Below are 18,823 nucleotides of genomic sequence, written 5' to 3'. Positions count from 1 at the left end.
AACCCAGCACACTGTGCTAGACCAAAAAGATGTAAAACACTAGAAAAACTTGCAAAGGCCAAAGTCCAGAATGAAGATTGATAGAGTTTGGGGCAGTCATTGGGGTGATTTGTGTTTTACTCAAAAGAGGCATATAGATTGCAAAACCAAAGAGAAATCAGAAAACCAGCAACATAAGTTACTGCTTCGGGCAGAAGTCTTCTCAGGGGTCACACTTTGGTTCATTCTGTGAATTCTGAGAAGGATCACTGGTAGGCTGACAGTCAAACTGGTAATGTTCATGACACAACTGATTCAATTAACTTATATACTATTTTTCTAGTAATTTATTTGGTGTGTTTTTTCCCACTTTTATTCCACTTTTCACCCAGAGTAGGTGGGTAATTGGTGAATAAACAGGACTTTGATAAACCCTTTCAAGCATAATTGTTTTTATTATACTTCCAGTTGTACTGGCTGGTGGGGTGCTGGTAGCATGGAGTAATGAGGAAAATAACTGTGCCAGTCACCGCATGAGTACTGAGGAGAGAGAGGAACTATGCAAAGCTGATATGGGCTTGGCCAACATGACCTTATGAACGTAAGTTCTTTTGTGTGGTCATACAGGGAAAGTGTTCAAGCCCTGGGCATATTCCAAAGGCTAGTGGGGCCAGCCTCACACTCCTGGCACTGATATGTACCAGGGCGCGTGGCCAGTCTAGTATCCTGCACTTGTAGAAGCACGTGCTTTATACTGGACAAGATGAATTCATACTGAAGTGTTTTACTGTATCAAAGTGAGCATGCCAGAACTTTATCCAACAACCAGCAATTTTGATTTTTAAACAATCAATTACATGTAAGAAACCAAACCAAACCAACAGCGCACAGTACTAACATTTCTGAAAGCTGAAAAATGGAACTTAACTTAATATGGGCATTTATAGCACTGTATGTTGACAGGTTTTCTTTTCTAGAACTGTGTAACCCGCTACAATTATAACACATGACTGCATCTCAAAGTACTTGAGAGGAAGCATCCATATCATGATTTGGAAGGGCATTTTGGAGTTACTCAATATTACCTGGGCTAAATATATTAATTAGAAATAGATGTATTTCTCCTCACAGTTATGAGGAGTATTTAAACAGGGAATTATAGCCTTGGATCCTCCTAAAACTGCCCATGATACTTTGAAAATTTCAAACTCAACAGGCATTAATAATCTCTATCAGATAATGAACAGGTAGACAAATGCATTATTCTGAGGAAAGACACATTTGGCTTAAGTGAAATGGATATGAACCTACTTGCAATATCTAGAAAATATAAATTTAATCTAGAAAATATAAATTTAAATAGATTTAATAATAACAAAATGCAATTGTAAATAAATTGGCAGAGCATGGGGAGTTTCCACAACGGGAATCACATACTTGGTCATGCTACTACTTTTTACCCCCTTATAATTAGAATGTAAGAATGTTTCAATAATGAATTTGGTATGAAAGGAAAAGGGTGACAATAGAGGAAAAGAAATGTGATTAAATTATATTGGCAATGCTCCAATCACATAGGCGAGCATAAGTTCTCATACCAAATGTAGGGTGCATAAATCTTTCCTTCGGGTTGTGCCTGGCTTTGTGGGGCTCTTTTAGAGCTCTGATGCTGCAGTAGGCTGTGTGATGACAGCTTCAAGCAGGTGGACTGATGGGTTTTGTACACTACAGTGAAGGCTTTTTGTTTTCAAACTGCCATAGTCCCATTGCACTATACTTCAGCAGGTTGACAAATATGAGAACCAGGCTATCTGTTTTAGGCAAAAGAAGGATAAAGAGTGAACTCTTCATGAAGAGTGTGTACATAGGCAAACAGACAAGATGAAACCATAGCTGTTCTGAAAATGTCACAGTTGTGTGCAAGACTTTTTTTGCCTCACAAAGCAGCCTAATGCTCTCTTGGAAACCAGTGGTTAGGAAAACCCATGGATCTGTTTTTCTACTGTGCCTCACCTTACCAGCAAGCTGGTGGCAGGGGAAAGGTTGCTGTGAAGAGGGACAGTGACTTTACATTCTTCACTCCTAGAGCAAGAGGAGCAGTCACCCCTTCTGCAGGGTACAATCCAACTACTCTTGTCCCTAATGTTTATCAGGATCTTCTGGAATTGCTCAGAGGTAGTGGTTACTGTAGATAATTACTCTTCCTTAAAATGCACATGGAGTGCACTCCCCGCACTGTTGATGGTATGTCAAAAACAAACCAAAGCAGAGGGAGACTTTTGGTACTGGCATTGTCTGTTTCTCGTCACCTTTCACACTGGGCGTATGACTTCTGGTGAAACTAAAGAATTCAACTCACGATTGCACAGAGAAGGCAAACACATTCAGGACTAGTAATAACTACTGGAGAGGTTAAAAAGGTGCAAGGTGATTTGCAAAACATACTTGTCTCCTTTACTCTTAGATATGCCAACCAGTTTCTCAATGCCGCCTGCGTCTCGTAAGGCCTTGGCATTCTCCATGTTTTTAGTGATGACTTCATGCAGAGTGCAGCAAATGGCAGTAACGGTGTCATCAGACATGGCCTTGCTTGCTGAGCTGTTGCTGTTGTTAGCGCCTGGCAGTCGGTGGACCAGATCCCTCATGGCATACTTGCCTTTGTTGAAAGAAAATGAAGGGAGAATTCAGAAGATACAGCAATAAAGGGTGATGGAGAAGAAGTACAGGGGAAACACGCAAGACTATTAGCACCATTTGCAGCATTGCACGTAATCTAATCGAATACTCGTATTACTTTGGAGTAAACCACATTTATATGATTGCATGTTCAAGCATTTCACACATTATGGACTCTAATACTTCCATGCTGCATCAGTTGGAGTCTTCGGATATGGCTATATCATGCCCTTAAGAGAATGAAACTATGATCATAAAGGCGAGTATATGTGTAAAGATAACCTGAATGACACAGTTTACCAAATCTGGCAAGTCTTCATCTCCCACCAAACAATTCACAACTTGTTACTATAAATTAAATGTGCATCAATTGTTAAAACCTCAAGAGTAAATGCAAATCCAACAACGTTGTTATTTGTGAAAAAATCTTCTCTGAAGGACCAGTTTAAGGTTAATTCTATGCTGTGTGCAGTAATTGAACTGGATTGATTAGTGTTTCTTGGACTATATTGTTCAGCAAGGACACCACCTTTTCCACACATCTTTAGTTGTACTGACCAGAAAGGTATTGACCAGAAAGGGAGCCTTTCTGACATCTATTCCAGTCTGGTATTTAGTAAGGAGTTGCTTAAGAAAACACTAACCTCCAGAACTTAAAATCTCCTAAAATGAAAGGAATTTTTAAAATGGTCACATTGAACATTTCATGAAAAAGAAATTCTGTCAATTACATTTGGACGTAATAATATTAAAGGTCTTTTCCAACCTAGATGATTCTAAGATTATAATTTTTTCATGTTTCAATGAACAGATTTTTTTTTTTTCAAAATTTCCCCTGAAAGTCGTGTAGTACTTGTGAAAATAATACAAAATCAGCTTCTGAGAATTTATATATCTAGTGTAAATGTAAATGCAAATACATATAAATGTAGGGCAGGGCTAGCGCCAGCACAGATATACAAGAAGCCTCACATCAGTTCTAGAGGATCACTGTTATGGCAAATGGCTGCTCACTCCTTCAATGTGATGAAGAGAAGACCTGAGATGGTGCAGGCCTGATGAAGTTATTACTTAGGCCAGTGAGAAAACTCTGAATCACCTTCAGTGCAGCTGTGCCAGGAATTTGCATACAGCAATCACCATGAGTGTACCATGAAGGATGAAAAGGACAGGAAAATTGGGAAATATAAATATAATTAGTAATCTAATCTACATCCCATTTTGTGAATTAAATAATCAGATATTATGATAAATTAATCAGATTTTTGATAACTTAGAAATGTTCTGATCAATTAATTTATGAGTACTTACTAAAAATCTTATTTCTGAATTCATAAAAGTTGTTTGTGTCCATATTTGAAAGCAGAGGTAAGAAGAAAGTCACATCTTTTAGCTATCAGACATTGAACCATTTTTATGTCTCACAATTTTGCCTACTGTGGTAGAACTACAGTCAGTAGTATTCACACAGAATATTCATAATACAGATTAAACTAAAATCTCTGTACTGAACTGTTAAACATAAAGATTATCAAACAGATTTTGTAGTAAGGTGAGGTCTTAGAGAATACTCACTCCATATCACGTAAAAACATTCCTGATTATCAAAAACATAACATTCCCAACAAAATGTGTGCAGTAGCATTTGAATCTTGCCAGTGTGCTGCAATACAAATTCTGTCCTCATTTTTATTTCTTTGAACTTAATTTATTTGCATCAGAATTTTAAGCAATACTATTAATATCAGATGTAGTACTATTAGCACCACTTTCTCTTTCAGAAATGGTTTGTTTTCCCCTGTACATTTATGAAACACTGTTCTACAATGGCGTGATATGTTATCTACATCTGCATCTGCTGGTTCTGTGTAACATGAACACATTAATAGTTGTTTATCACTTACAGTGATTACTTCAATTTACAACATATATCAAATTAAGATGTATATAAAAAAATAAAATAAACTTTTATTTCATGTGGTTTTTACTCTTCTAGCACAGTGCCTGCCACTGGTCAAGAGTAAGTACAAGTAGATAAATCAGATCAGTGAGACTTTCTGCTTTACTCTGAGCACACATCCAGAACAGACCAATGTTCCTTTTTGCTTTCACACCTCACTTAAATTGCAACAGAGTATCTCATCACCTCAGCCCTCTGATGGAACCAGATCACAATGATCATTCCATTAGCAGCCAAAGATTGCAACCCTGAGCAGAGGGTATAAGGAAATCTGGAATGGCTGCTCCAAGCAGATCTCTTTTCTGGAACTGGCCTAGTATTCCAGGCAATAGTATTCATACCAATATACATGCTTCTTACAATAACTAAAAGCTTTGGAGCTATCAGGGAAATATCAGTAGGAAAACGAAAACAAACACAATCAAGCACAGTATAAGCATTCTGGATATGCTAACGCTCAGCAGTTCTAACATATCTGCCATGTACACCCTTCATTAGGCATGAGAAGACCAAATCACTAATAGATACTTCCAATAAAACAGATTTTTTATAGATATGTAACAGTGGGACAGTACAGCATTCCTTATTCTGAGTACTTGTAGTAATTCCAGCTCAATACTACTATTCAATTCTTAACCATCCGTGTATTTATACTATATTATATTATGTATAAAATATATTCTGAGTGGGTCTGGTTGGGTTTTTTTGGTTGGTTTTGGGGTTTTTTGTTTGTTTTGTTTTGTTTCTTTTCCCCCCCTTAAGAATTGCATGAAATTTAGCCTTTGGATAGCAAGTGCCAGAAGACTGACAGTACCTATTTTGTAGACCTAAAATCTAATGAGTGTATTTCAGCAGTTGCAGCTATGCAAGGTGGTGTCTAGTTTGTACAGCCCCCCCCATCAGAACCTGTAATGACAGTGCCAGGCCCCAAGTCCTGCCAGGAGCTGCCTGTGGGGGTGACAGGCTTCCTCCTCCGTGCCCTGTCCCCAAAAGGCAGCAGAAGACAGAACTGCCACCTCCAACAAAGCTATACTCACACACATGGGTAAAAGCAACTGACTACAACTCAGACAGGTATCAAAATGTCAGACAGACTCAAAATGTCCTTCCAAGGTTTACCAGAAAAAGGTGGCACACCAGATGGAATAAGAGGGAAGTGGCTGGGCAACAGAGCTGATCTAAGCCACTGTTTACATGGTCTTAAGATCTATTAACAAGTGTAACTGTTAGCATATTTTCTGTGGTTTGAGTACTTTGAACACTGTGTTAGCTATTTGAAAATACATCTGGGATGAGAAAATCCCCTGCCTTAGCCATAAAATAATGTGGCATTAATTTAATTTCATTCAAAACTTATAAAATTACACTGAAAAAGCAGTAAATTTGCTTTAATATAGAGTTAAGTAATGGAAGTTGAAAGTGAAGGACTATTTATACTTCAAAAACCATTCCACAGTAACTTGTTTGCATTCTAACCATGTTTTCTAAAACTATACATATAGTTAGGTAATAAATTATTGTACTACATTCACAGAAAAAAACCATCAGTTACAGTTAACTTCTCTTAACTCAGTTATGTTACTACTTCTTTACTACAGACATGAAGAACAGTCATGTTTTCTAGCATTAGCTATAGAAGAAATCTTGCTCTACTTTGGAGTGGCATAAATGTCAAGTAATGCCACAGATATTGTTGCATTGGCCCATCACAGCTGACAACACATGTGATCCTTGACTTTTGCATTAGTCTATGTTAGATTCTGTAGAGCATTTGCATTTAGAATTATTTTTTTCAATGTTAAGAACCTCTTCTGAAAGCAGACTGAAATGTGTAATGGAAACTAGTCTTGTAATGTCAGCAAAGTATTATCTAGCACTACTAGTAGAAAGGCTGAGCAATTCGGTTTGCAGCAGAAGAAGCTTCCCTGAATGGAAAAAGTGAGAACTGATGAGGGTCCTGGGAAGAGAGGTGGATGTGTGTTAGGATTATATTTAAAATGAACAGCACTGTTAATTTTCATTAGGGTTCACACATAACTACTTTGATCTACAAACAGACTGATTTTTTATCTGAACAACATCACACATTATAAGACTCAAAAATTATTTGAAGCTTTTAAAGAGGATTTACATAATACGATTAAACATAGTCAACAGGTTGACAAGAAAGAAAATCAGATTTATTTGTTCAATTTCACTCCTAAAGGAAGAAAAACATTACATAGTCATAAAAGGAAAGGGGTGCTTGGAACAGCATTTTTCTGATACTACACATTTAAAAATTATTTTTCTCAGCCGGGACTTCCATTGCTTTCATATTAAGAGGGTGATTCATCTAACACCATGCACTTAAGTATTTGCTTATTATTTCAACAATGAAGATTTAATGTCTTTTCCTTTGCATGATAAAGTCTCATTAGCACCTTAATACCTGCCTCCATTACTTAATTCAGGAAACTTTTTACTTCATAGGATCAAACTGATAGCTGGCCTAAGAGAAACTCAGCCTTCAGAGCCAAACAGCAGAGCAAACTATTCTTCTGGTAGATTTAACCAGAGTAAAAGCATCACAGATAAGGTTCTATTTCTGGAAATATTTCCCTACTATTGCCTTGAGACAAATTCAGTGCTGTTGTAACCTCATTGACTTCATTTCCATTTTCAGTTATCTCTGAAAAATTACTTTGACACACCAGCAAATTTATTAAATTGTTGTGACATGGTTCCCAGTTTGAGGGAACAAGACTAGGAAAACTGACCTATTGAAAAAACAAGAAACCTCAAAAAGTTTCAGGTTCAAACTAAGAACCCTGTCCTAGAAGTAGAGCTTGTTCTACAAAAGTAATAGTTCACCATTTTTTCCCCCTTTAAGATATCCATTAGTTCACATATGTAGCTAGATAATATAAAAATGGCAAAATGTCACCATACTTTATTGCAAAGATACAGATATCCTACGCCAGATCTACTGGTGCTTGTATGTCACAATATATGGGAATTTCCTTCTTTTTGTGCTAATATGCGCTAGACTTAGACATATGTGGGCACTTTTACCATCCTTGTGTTTTTAATACCATTCAATTTCAGCATTTCACAGACTTTATGGAAAGAGTATGACTGGAAGAGCTTTTATTCTTACTCTCAATCATTATTTAATAAATATGCCAAAGCTGTCTACTTAATTTGTATGGAACAAATTTTGATCATGAGTCAGTGTATTCAACTGATAGTCTAATAAAAGTTTTGTTACTTTTCAAAGAGAGATTTTTTTTTGCCACTGAAAACACTTGAGGGGGTATTGTTATTGAATTATGAATTGTTATTGGAAGACCAAAGTGGAAAAAAACTGGAGCAGTAGGACTAAAAAGTGTGCCCTGAAAAGCATGAGCCCCACCACTCTTAGCAAGTATGAGAGAACAGGGGACTCTGTATCAGTTTGGGATTTAGGTGTAAAAAGAAAGATTAAACCATTTTCAGTCATGTAGGGGGAAATTTTTGTGTACAGAGGGAGCTAATAAACTTTCAAATTCCCTTGGATACCTGAGATACCTACACAGAGTTAGTAGACCTATGGAAAACACACAGCCTTCTGGAAAAGCAGATGTAAACAAGGTAGGAGACCCTATGGTCTTTAAAGTTTAATGCTTATCTCTAGGCACATAGATATGTTTGGCCAAAAATGGTTTTTTTGGTACCCAAGTCCTTTTACTTCTTATGGTAGTGACATGCACAAACATTTGTAATCTCTGGCACTTCAGAGCAAATGCATATGAAGGCATTTCACTACGTAATGGTAATTGACTACAGTACTTCAGTTATTTCTATCCAAAAATACTCTCACCTCAGCTTAATCATTGATAAGGGAAAGAGTGATGGATTAACTTAAACTGGTTTCAGTAAGCAGCTCAAAGCTCATGGCCTGGAGCCACTGCTTTAGCTGCTTCACATTAAGCATAGCCTGTCATTTAAGTTGGGATAATGAGTACTTTAAGCTAGAGAACAATGCCAGATTTCATTTCCTTACAGGTTTACTTGAATTTAAATTTTAAGACTTTATGGAGATAAATTAATTTTTGAAAAGACGACATGAATAAAAACCATTACACACACATGCCCTCCTGTGCCCCCAAGGATAGACATGAACTTTGCTCATGGCTGCTGAGATAGAACAAAGAATCAGGTGGAGGTCTCAGATTCCCTCTTCACTTCAGATAAATGATACACTCTTTTCAGTTTTTTCACCACCTCTAATGACAGGTAGCAAGATTTCAAGATAAAAGATTGGTATTTGGTATGGACCACGACAAAGAGGAACAGTATCTTCCCTGATGTATTGTATGTGATGTGCCAGTCACTGGTTTTCTTTTTTAAAAATCTTTTTTTATCAAGAATAAATTCAGCTATCAGTAGTGTGGCATATAAAGCTCTACAGGGAGCAGGAATAGTCATCTTTTACAAATTTAGGGAAGAAACCCTCAAACTTCCAACGAGTGATGAAAGTATGTGAAACACCAATAACTGTGTGGCAATGTCAATTGAGATTCGCTTGTAAAAGAATCAAATATCTAAAAGGGAACCAATATAGAAGTCTTTATCTATTGAGAAAGATTAAAGATGTTGGTTCTATATTTTGCAGAAAGAAAGGTATGGCATGAAGAGAACAAGGAATGACAATGGGCACAGCCATAACAAGGATGAAAGAGCAGTATGTATAGAAGCTATTGGCATTGGACAAAGAAAAAGAGAAGTATTTTGGTATTTTGAACCTGAAATCACAACCAGGTGCAATGCAATCACTGCTTTTCAGCAAAATGCTTTCTCAGATCCTTTATAGATTTTCATTCCTGTAGCAGCATTTTAACCCAGTTACCTTCCTCCTTCAGCTTTTCTGCTTCCAGAAACATAACTTTTCCATTTCATATATTTCCTGCCTCCCTCTGGCTGATTATTTTTCTTGTTTTCAACTCACCTTCTCAGGGCTACTCCCTCTCTCCTCTATTACATGACTAATAATTTTTCTTCTGTTCTTTACCGTTCTGAACAAAAGGAAATTTTAGCTAGTTTACAAGCATAGATTTTAGACTCAAAGACACGAGTGTGTTTAAAAGCTATTGCTCTTATGCTACTGTCTCTCTTGTGTATCTCAATTCCACAGGCAACTATTTAATCTGCTGTTATTTCTAACATTAATTTTACTCCTCTTTCAGTAGAACCCCTTCAAATTCTGTGTGTCTCTCACACAGCAAGACTGAAGATACTCAGACTTTATAACAGCAGTTATCTTAAAAACTAAAGACTGAACAAATTCCAGGGCTCTTTAGCTGACCATAACCTGCTAATTCATGTCCCAACATGTGCTTTAAAGGCTAGATTCATGTCTGCACTTTGCATGCAGAAGCACTTCAGTTGGTTCTGTTGGAGCTAATGCCAAAATTAGAGCGGTGTATTGAGACCCTGTTGTACACCTCTGCCTCTTCCATCTTTGCTGCTCTCTTTTTGGCAATTGTCATGGGATGCATGCTGCCTGCTATGTGGATTTCTGGAGAAACTAGCTCTCCTTTGTGGGGGCTATATGATTGCAGCAGAACAGTCAGAAAAGTACTACAGAAATGGATTTATGTGTACCATGGCCAAACGGATTTTGTGTTTCTTAACAGCACCTCTCACCCAGCATAGTGGATGGCTTCTATTTTGAATGTTCATCCATATATCAGCTGAGCAATGTTTATCCTCCCTCTCCCATGCTGGAGAAGCAAACCAAACATCAAAGACAGGCAGCCCAACTCAGGGTGTGACTTGCAACCTGGTTTTTGAAGATGAATTTGGAAAAAGGTGTAAGCATTAATTTGTGACTGTCTCACCCACGCTGGGACTATAAAAATGAGGTAGTTAAAGTTCAGCTTGACTTGCCTAATTATCTGCTGACCTGATATGCCAAAAAACTGCTGGGTCCACAGAAGGAGAAAAATCCCCACCAATAAGCTTCTATTTGTCACCCTCAGCAGTAAAGGAACTCAGCATTTTTTAAGACAAACTATCATATATTACTGCTCTTCTGTTGTTCCTACTCCCTTGGCCAGAAAAAGGGATTTGAGTGGTGGTTTTGCCTGTCTCTCTGCAGTCTTAGCCCTGGAAGGTTGTCTGGGAACAAAAATGACAAATTCAGGCTTTATTGTTGTTGGACTAATGTTTGGGTTTTATATCCAGAATGGATGTAGTCCATGTGTGCAATAACTCAAATAATTTCCTTTCTAATTAATTTTGATTACATTTCCTACCAGGTATACAAACTAGAAAAGGCATGGAAAGGAGTTGTTAGCCTACCTATTGACTCAGGTAGTGCAAACATGTCCAATTAACCAGCAGCTCCTTTAGACACCGACAGATTTATTTCTTGTTTAGACTGCACTGCCATCTTTCCTTTCATCTTTCCCCTAGCCCAAGGTAAAAAAGATTCTGCAAGGGAAGTAATTCCTCAGTTTAATTGCTGCAGGCTAAGCTTTCTGATTACTGGAGCTGGTTTTAGTCCCTTGCTATCCTCTTCCCTGCTCCCTGCAGAGAACAGAGCTTTTGGAAGTTTGAATTTTTTAAAAAATATAGTCGTTTAATTAATGTTATGATTAATCAGTGCTGCTAAAGTGCTTTGAAGAGGAAAAGTGCTATGTGAGTGTTGAGTGGAATTTTAGTTTTATCTGCATTATTTTCTGAGATAGGATAATATTTTGTTAATAGTCTGATTCCAGGGACTTTAAATTAGGCCATAATGAAGAAATAAGACTATAATCTATTTTTGGAAAAGTAAGTTTAGGCTTCCAGATCTATGCCCTGATCCAACACCCGCTGAAATTAATGAGTCTGTCTACCAATGTCAAAAGGTATCAAATCAGATTCATAAAAATGTAGTTTTTCTTTTCCACTTTGTTTTTCATTTTGTGTCTAAAACAGAACAAGATTCTGACAAGAGTAGCCAGAGTGAATTGCAATTAGACATTATCCTGTTTTCACTGTCCATGAAGCAATTCACATTTATTTGCTACTATTTTTTTGCTTCTTTACTTGTGCTATAACATTGCCTGAAACTCATGAATAAATTTGTCCCCACGGTGTGATCTGATAGACTGTTTGGTTTTGCATGCTTTTATATACAGTTAGGAGAACAACATGGTGAAAATACAAAGACTCTTATGTTTAGAAATGTACATTAAAGTATTAAGAGAAACAAAATCAAAATGGAACCTCATGATATATTCTGTTATTAAGGTTAAATAAGAAGCATAGATGTAAATCCTTTAGCTCAATAAATATTAATCTTGTAAAAGTGGTAGCACCTTTTGAAAACAACTCTTCCAACGAATATCAAAACCACTTAAGTCATACTGCAATGTTCATATATTCCATAATTACTTCAGTGTTCAAACACTTCTTAAGTCATCACCATGAAAACTCTACACGGAGCAATTAAAATAATTAATCTGTGGCAAAACAAAAATACTGAGGATATGTATCACTATTTCACATTGCTGTATTGTGCACCATAGAATAAAATCATTTATATTTAATAACAAAATCCTGGTTAGTATCTAAGGCTCAGTGGAACCATAAACTAACTTCACAGATGTCAATGGTCGGGAGAAGGACAGAAGGTAAAAGAAAACTTCAAAGACAATTTATCCATGAAAGGGTAAGGATATAATGCAGTATTTGCTTTTTTTCCTGCAATTTAGCCAAGACCTCATGAAGACACAGTATTTATCTGTTGAACTGCTAATGTATCAGTATAACTAAAACAGACTATACAGAGGTCTGCTGCAGTAATGAAGCTATAGGTACATTTAGTAGAAATGGGGTCTCTCACATTAGTCATGCAGAAGTGGACAGGTATTCAGCTTTATAGGTATTTTTTAGAGGTCAATTAATTTTGCAGATAATACTAATGTTCTGAGTCAGTTTAATTCCTGTTCTCAACAGAGTGTTTTGTCTTCTTAACAACACGGCCTTTGGAAAAGAGCAAATTATATTGTAGTTTTATATTTTAATTCATCTGAAGGTGCTACAATATAAGACCTGAATACAGTAGGTATGTAAGCAAGGATACAGTGCAGGGTAAAAATAAGATTTTTATTCTCATAGGAAGGGCAAAAATGCATCCAATAACCTTCCTTAACAATGTTGACTACAACATGACTAGTTCTTAGATTTCTCATAAAAAACTTTCTCAACTTCTAAGATATATAGCTCATTAATAGTTGTGTTTAAAGAAATTGTGCCAAATGAATCCTAGTCCCAACTGCTCCATCAGAGTACAGATCTACTAGAGCACAGTTCTGTTTGTGCTTCCTCAAGAGGTGGGACTCAATGGGTTCATAAAGTGATTTGTTTCTGGGTTTTGCTAGTGCTGATCCTTTCAAGGTAACAGCTTGAGGTGTCACCTTCAGACTAGTAGCTGATCAAGTCTTTTCTCTAGTGGCCCTCAAAGAAACCTTGCCTCCAGACATCCATTCGAGCTTGCTCAGTCACTAAACTGTTGCTTTTTTAACTTGAGTCACAGCTGCTCACCTACATCTGAGTAACACATGGCAGGAGGATTCCCAAGACTCTGCACTCACTCAGTTTCCTTCTCTCACCTCCATGGGGATGCAATTGCCCACATGCTGACAGTCAGAGAATCTATATGTTAGCCTTGTTATGCTGGACTCAATCTCCTTCTTGGAGATCAAGTTGGATAGAGGAGATCTGCTTAAAAGGCAAAGCCCATAACCTCTTCAAATTCATCTCTCAGACCTCTGCAACATTGGTTGACCTCTGCTACTTCCAAAGAGAGGGGGAGAATTGGGCAAGTATTCCAAAAGTCAGTTTTTTGGCTTGATCTTGCTCTCATAAAGCTGAGCAGGAGCAATAAGGTAAGGCTTCATTTATCACCGTCTCAAGCAAACATTAGTCTTCACTATATGAGAAAATTAAGGATTTTACTCCTGTTTGCCATGGTTTTCCTGTAGCACAAACTGGTTCCCATCTTGTTTTAGCAGAAACGCCCAGTTAAAATTCCTGCCTATGAACCAAATCCAGGGTAAAGCAGATGGATGATAGTGATGAATGTGATTCAATGCACTAGCAAGTGACACTGGTCTTCCCTTTGACAATTATGCTAAATATGCTATTTAAATGGCATCACTAAGCTCAATGGTTCTGAATATCATAGCACTACTCTTAAAAAAAAAAAATCACTCATATAAATGAAATTTTGTGAAAAAACATGAGGAAGGAGAGAGAATACTGATATTGGCATATAGGCTCTTGACTGAGATGCAGTTAACAGCAATATTGTGCAGCCACGTGTTCCTTTAAACATGAGCTCCTTATCTAATATAAACAGCAATACAAAACATATTTGCAGTCATGTTGTATGAAATTTATAGTAGGCAAATCATACTGAAAAGATTCTTTAAAAATCATTAATATAAAACACTCTCTTACCAATTATGTGATATTCTACTAGATAGTTGTTAGCTTCCAGATTTATTGACAAGCATATTCTTATCTTTGAAAATGCCTGAAAAATATCCTTTGTACATATTTATTTCAAATATTAAAAGTAAACATCCTGGAGAATATCTTGGAAGCTGGCCCACTTCTGAGCTATGAAATCCTCTTCTGAAAGCAAATTAAAGTAGATAAATCTGTCATTTATGTTCAAGTTCTCTTTGTCCTGGAATTATTTTTCCTTTCAGAGACTGAGTCAGATAATGCTCTCCTAATAATTCATAGAAGTATTTGGCTTTAGATAGATACATATGAAAAAATGTTTGTATTAATATCAAGTAAATTTCATAATTACATCTAGAATCAGAATAACTGAGCTTAAAAAGGACATCTGGAGTTTGTCTAGTCTAACCTCCCGGTCCAAAACAAATTCAAAATCAATGCAATGCAAAAACATCACAACAGACAACTGCAGATCAGTAGAAAACTGTTAAAAAAATACGTGTTATATCTTATATAGTTGACACAACACACTGAATAGCACATATAGTCCCATTAGCTGCTCTCCTGCTAAAAAGGCTACTTTTCATAATGAAAGAAATATTTAAATATGATATGTCTCTTCATGTATGCACATGCATGTTTAGTTTCTTCTCCTAGCACAAATTTTTAACAGAATTTTTCCTACATAAAGACTACAATGGACTGCATTCTTTCTGATATGAACATATTCTGGGATATGAATCACAGAATCACAAAATCAACCAGGTTGAAAAAGACCTCTGAGATCATTGAGTCCAACCCATGACCCAACACCACCCTGTCAACTAGACTATGGCACTAAGTGCCACATCCAGTCTCTTCTTAAATACCTCCAGGGGCGGTGACTCCACCATCTCCCTGGGCAGCCCATTCCAATGCCTGATTACCCTCTCTGTAAAGAATTTCTTTCTAATATCTAACCTAAACCTCCCCTGGCACAGCTTAAGATCATGCCCTCTTGTCCTACTGCTGATTGCCTGGGAGAAGAGACCAACCCCCATCTGGCTCCAACCTCCTTTCAGGGAGTTGTAGAGAGTGATGAGGTCTCCCCTGAGCCTCTTCTTCTCCAGGCTAAACATCTCCAGCTCCCTCAGCCGCTCCTCACAGGGCCTGTGCTCCAGTCCCTTCACCAGCCCTGTTGCTCTTCTCTGGACCTGCTCCAGCACCTCAATATCCTTCCTGAACTGAGGGGCCCAGAACTGGACACAGCACTCAAGGTGCTACCTAACTAGTGCCAAGTACAGGGGTAGAATCGCTGCCCTGATCGTGCTGGCCACACTATTCCTGATACAGGCCAGGATGCCATTGGCCTTCTTGGCCACCTGGGCACACTGCTGGCTCATGTTCAGATTCCTGGTGATTAAAATCCCCAGGTCTCTCTCTGCCTGGTTGCTCTCCAGCCACTCCATCCCCAGCCTGTAGGGCTGCATGGGGTTGTTGTGGCCAAAGTGCAGGACCTGTCACTGGGTCTTGTTAAACATCATACCATTGGATTCAGCCCATTTATCAGTCTGTCCAGGTCCCTCTGCAGAGCCCTCCTACCCTCCAGCAAGAGCATGCAAGTGGAAAGATTAACTAATAAAGAGCAAAAAAGGAATTGAAAATAAGATGGAACTGCTGCATATAGGATGAAAAAGTATTTGGATGGTGCTACACAGAACACGTACTAATGGTTCATAATTAAAACATAAGCATTTATCAAAAGAATTCTGTAGAAAATGTATGAAATAATGTATAAATTAAGTTCTGTAGACAATCTTCTATCCTGAGTGTATATCCATTCTGTGTCACAGTCAGTGGTATGGATGGTGATAGAGAGAAGGACAGAGACTGAAAAATGATTGAGAACTGGTTTAGAATTCAGCTATCTTGATTTAAGAAGACAGAATTCATGAAAGTCAAATGGATAATATTATTGTACAGAGGCAGGAGATGATTATCTGCAGAAATACAGAATGAAGAACACTTACTGAGTAGCAATTCTGAAGAAAAGGATCAGGAAGCCTGAGAAGATCACAGGATAGGCATGTGTTATAAGATGTGTTGCTGTGACAAAGACAGCTATACAGAAGTGTACTAACAACTACTCCTCATACAACATACAGGTAATATGTTCCTCTCTGCAAAGCTTATGGAGAAATATCAAACTAGTCTGAATGCTGGACTTCATGAAGGATATGGACCAACCAGAATGAGCCCAAATGAAAGAAACAAGAATAGCTATGAAGACAGATCAATCTTAGACTTCTATCTCAGCTTTGATAATATAATCAATTACTGTGACTATACCTCTTCAACCTGCAAACAAGGTATAATGCTGTGTTTTTTGTGGTACTGCAGTGGCATTATTCTTACTGATTGTGTTCATGAACAACATATATGTCAGGGAAGGCTTCTGTTAGCTCATCAAGACAAGACAGAAAAAGCAGGGTCCCTGAACATATGGCCCCGTTGCATGTTAAGGATGAGGTCTTCATATGGTCTACCTTAAGAACTGGAACAAAGAAAACTGCAAATCAAGTGTCCAAACTTGGAAGCTTTTAAAGAAATGGTTCAGAGGGAATTTTTATGGTTTCTGAGTTTATGCTTGCAACCTGCTCTTGCTGGCCTTGAAATAGAGTGGTTCAGTTTATATGGAAGGTCCATCTCAGTTTGCCATTATTTATTCATTAAGCTAACTTAATATTAATAAATGGTCAATTAGGACAGAGACTCAACACAGTTTGCTCCAACAAGACAGTATGGATCCCCAGGAAGCATCATAATACGTCAGGCACAGCTCCACTGACTTCAGAAATGTTAGTCCATAAGGCCCTGACATTACCAAGGGGTTAAGAAGCACTTCACCTTTCTCTTTGTCCAAAGGTGGAAGTATACTGTCGCCTCTACAGACTTTGAAATACTTGCTCTATTCCTTCTGGAATATACCCTCTGGTATAAAAATACTAACTCCAGTCCCTATGGAGCTCAACACAGCACTGCAGCTGTTGCTGTGGCTACAACAGTGTTTGTCATCTTCTCATTGAGTGCTGAAGACATAGCATCAATATTTTTTGTTTGATATTTAGGCTTGTTGAACCTGTACGCTGAAGGTATTGTATCCATTTCATTGTTGAACTTGGGAGGCTGCAATGAGCTGTGTGCTTTCTAAACTGGTGGACAAGAATTGGGTGATTTTGATGGCAATTGTGATTTATGTTGAGCTTCATTTGTCAAAGAGATTGTGTTTGGGTTTAGGACTTTCAAACCTGTACTCAAAGGGCCTTGCAGCACTAGGGTAAGGTTTTATTGTAAAGTAGTTGTAAGGAGGAGTGACTATTTTGTGAATCTGTTAGTTCCTTTAACAGGACCTTTATCAGGAAAGCTTTTTGAGGATAAAAAGTGGACTGCACAGTGTCCTCTCTAGCAGATCTGAAAACTGCTGGTTTATTCTGAGGTGGAGGAGGATTAGACACAGAGTTAACTTCAGAAAGTGCAGGCTTGAGATGTGCTGGGAGAGACAGGACAGGACTATTAATTGACTGAGGTTGTGTACACTGTATTTTGAAGGAGTAGGAGACGGAGCTGTAACTTGGATCAGCTCATAGCGCTTTTCACTGACAGGCCTACCAATTGATTCAGCATCAGTTGGTTTCCCCTTAGAATAACTGGTGAAGATCAGCTGATCCTGTAAATGTAGTGGTTTAGTGGTCTCAGAATGATGGTTGGCAGGGACCCCCCCCAAGCTTATTTTCAAAACTCCTGCGATCAAAATGTGATAGCTGCTTTTGACAATAATCTTCATCTTCTTCAGGATCATAGTGACCTTTGCTTGAGGTCTCTGCAGTTCAGAGGCCCTATAAATATACTCCTTGGATGAAGAACCCTTTTAGCTTGCGAATGAGCTTGTTGGAAGATAAGATAATGTGATCTTGCCAAATGAATGAACCACTTGACTTCCTGGTATTTGCAAGAAGGGGGAAAAAAAAGCCTGAGAAAAAAAACAAGATGAGAAATGGTAGCTTCCCAGAGTCACTAGATCCAGGTCTCTGAATGCTTTCCTTACATTTTCAAATTGCACAATTCCTCAAGTACATTTGACCACCATACTCTTTTTTTACTCTCCCTGTTGTCTGCTCCCTTTCTTTCAGGATCAAAATCAGGAGATGTTCAAATCAGAGACATCTTATCTCCCTCTACTCCTCTTCATAATCCAGGGAATATTCTTTCCCTTTGTTCATAGCCCTCAGGTGACTGGGCAATCCTGGCTTCTGGATCACCTTCTGCCATGGCCAGATGACCAAGTGCCTACTCTGACTCACCTATCCTGCAATAGTTATGCACACACTGATGGGCCAATACTCAAAAGCACTGTTCTTTCCAGGAAGATTACTGTGCAAACAGCTCACCTTGGATGTTTTCTCCTGGGTTCCTGTTGCAATCTAATCTAGGCTGTGTCTCAGGACTGGTAATAAAAAAAGCTCATGCCATACTAACTTTCAAATTAGTAACAGTGCTTCTGAAAGTACTTCCACCAGTTTTGCAATAATGATGTGCTTTTTAGACTTCCTTTTAACAGATGATGTTTAGACATTTTCAGCACATTAATAGTCCCTGACAATGACAGAGACACATGCGATTATTCATTCACAGTTATAGAAACCAAGAAAAAACCAGCCAATGTCCAACTTAAGAAGCACCTAAGAC

The 18,823-nt window shown here is 37.9% G+C and overlaps 1 protein-coding gene across 6 annotated transcripts in view; it reads right to left on the bottom strand.

The window, feature by feature from the left end:
* The window catches only part of CTNND2 (catenin delta 2), a 627,538-nt gene that overhangs the window by 37,141 nt on the left and 571,574 nt on the right, over positions 1-18,823 (bottom strand). For all 6 annotated transcript variants that reach the window (XM_051799301.1, XM_051799302.1, XM_051799306.1 and 3 more), the window contains one exon: positions 2,425-2,635. In XM_051799301.1, the coding sequence (XP_051655261.1) occupies positions 2,425-2,635 (211 nt within the window). The remainder of the gene's footprint in view (positions 1-2,424; positions 2,636-18,823) is intronic.

This window comes from Manacus candei, unplaced genomic scaffold (assembly GCF_025592945.1).
Source record: "Manacus candei isolate 608988 ecotype Guabito, Panama unplaced genomic scaffold, ASM2559294v1 h1tg000049l, whole genome shotgun sequence".
Classification (NCBI taxonomy): domain Eukaryota; kingdom Metazoa; phylum Chordata; class Aves; order Passeriformes; family Pipridae; genus Manacus; species Manacus candei.
The sequence above is the reverse complement of the archived record's forward strand: the minus strand, read 5'-3'. Positions and strand labels throughout refer to the sequence as shown.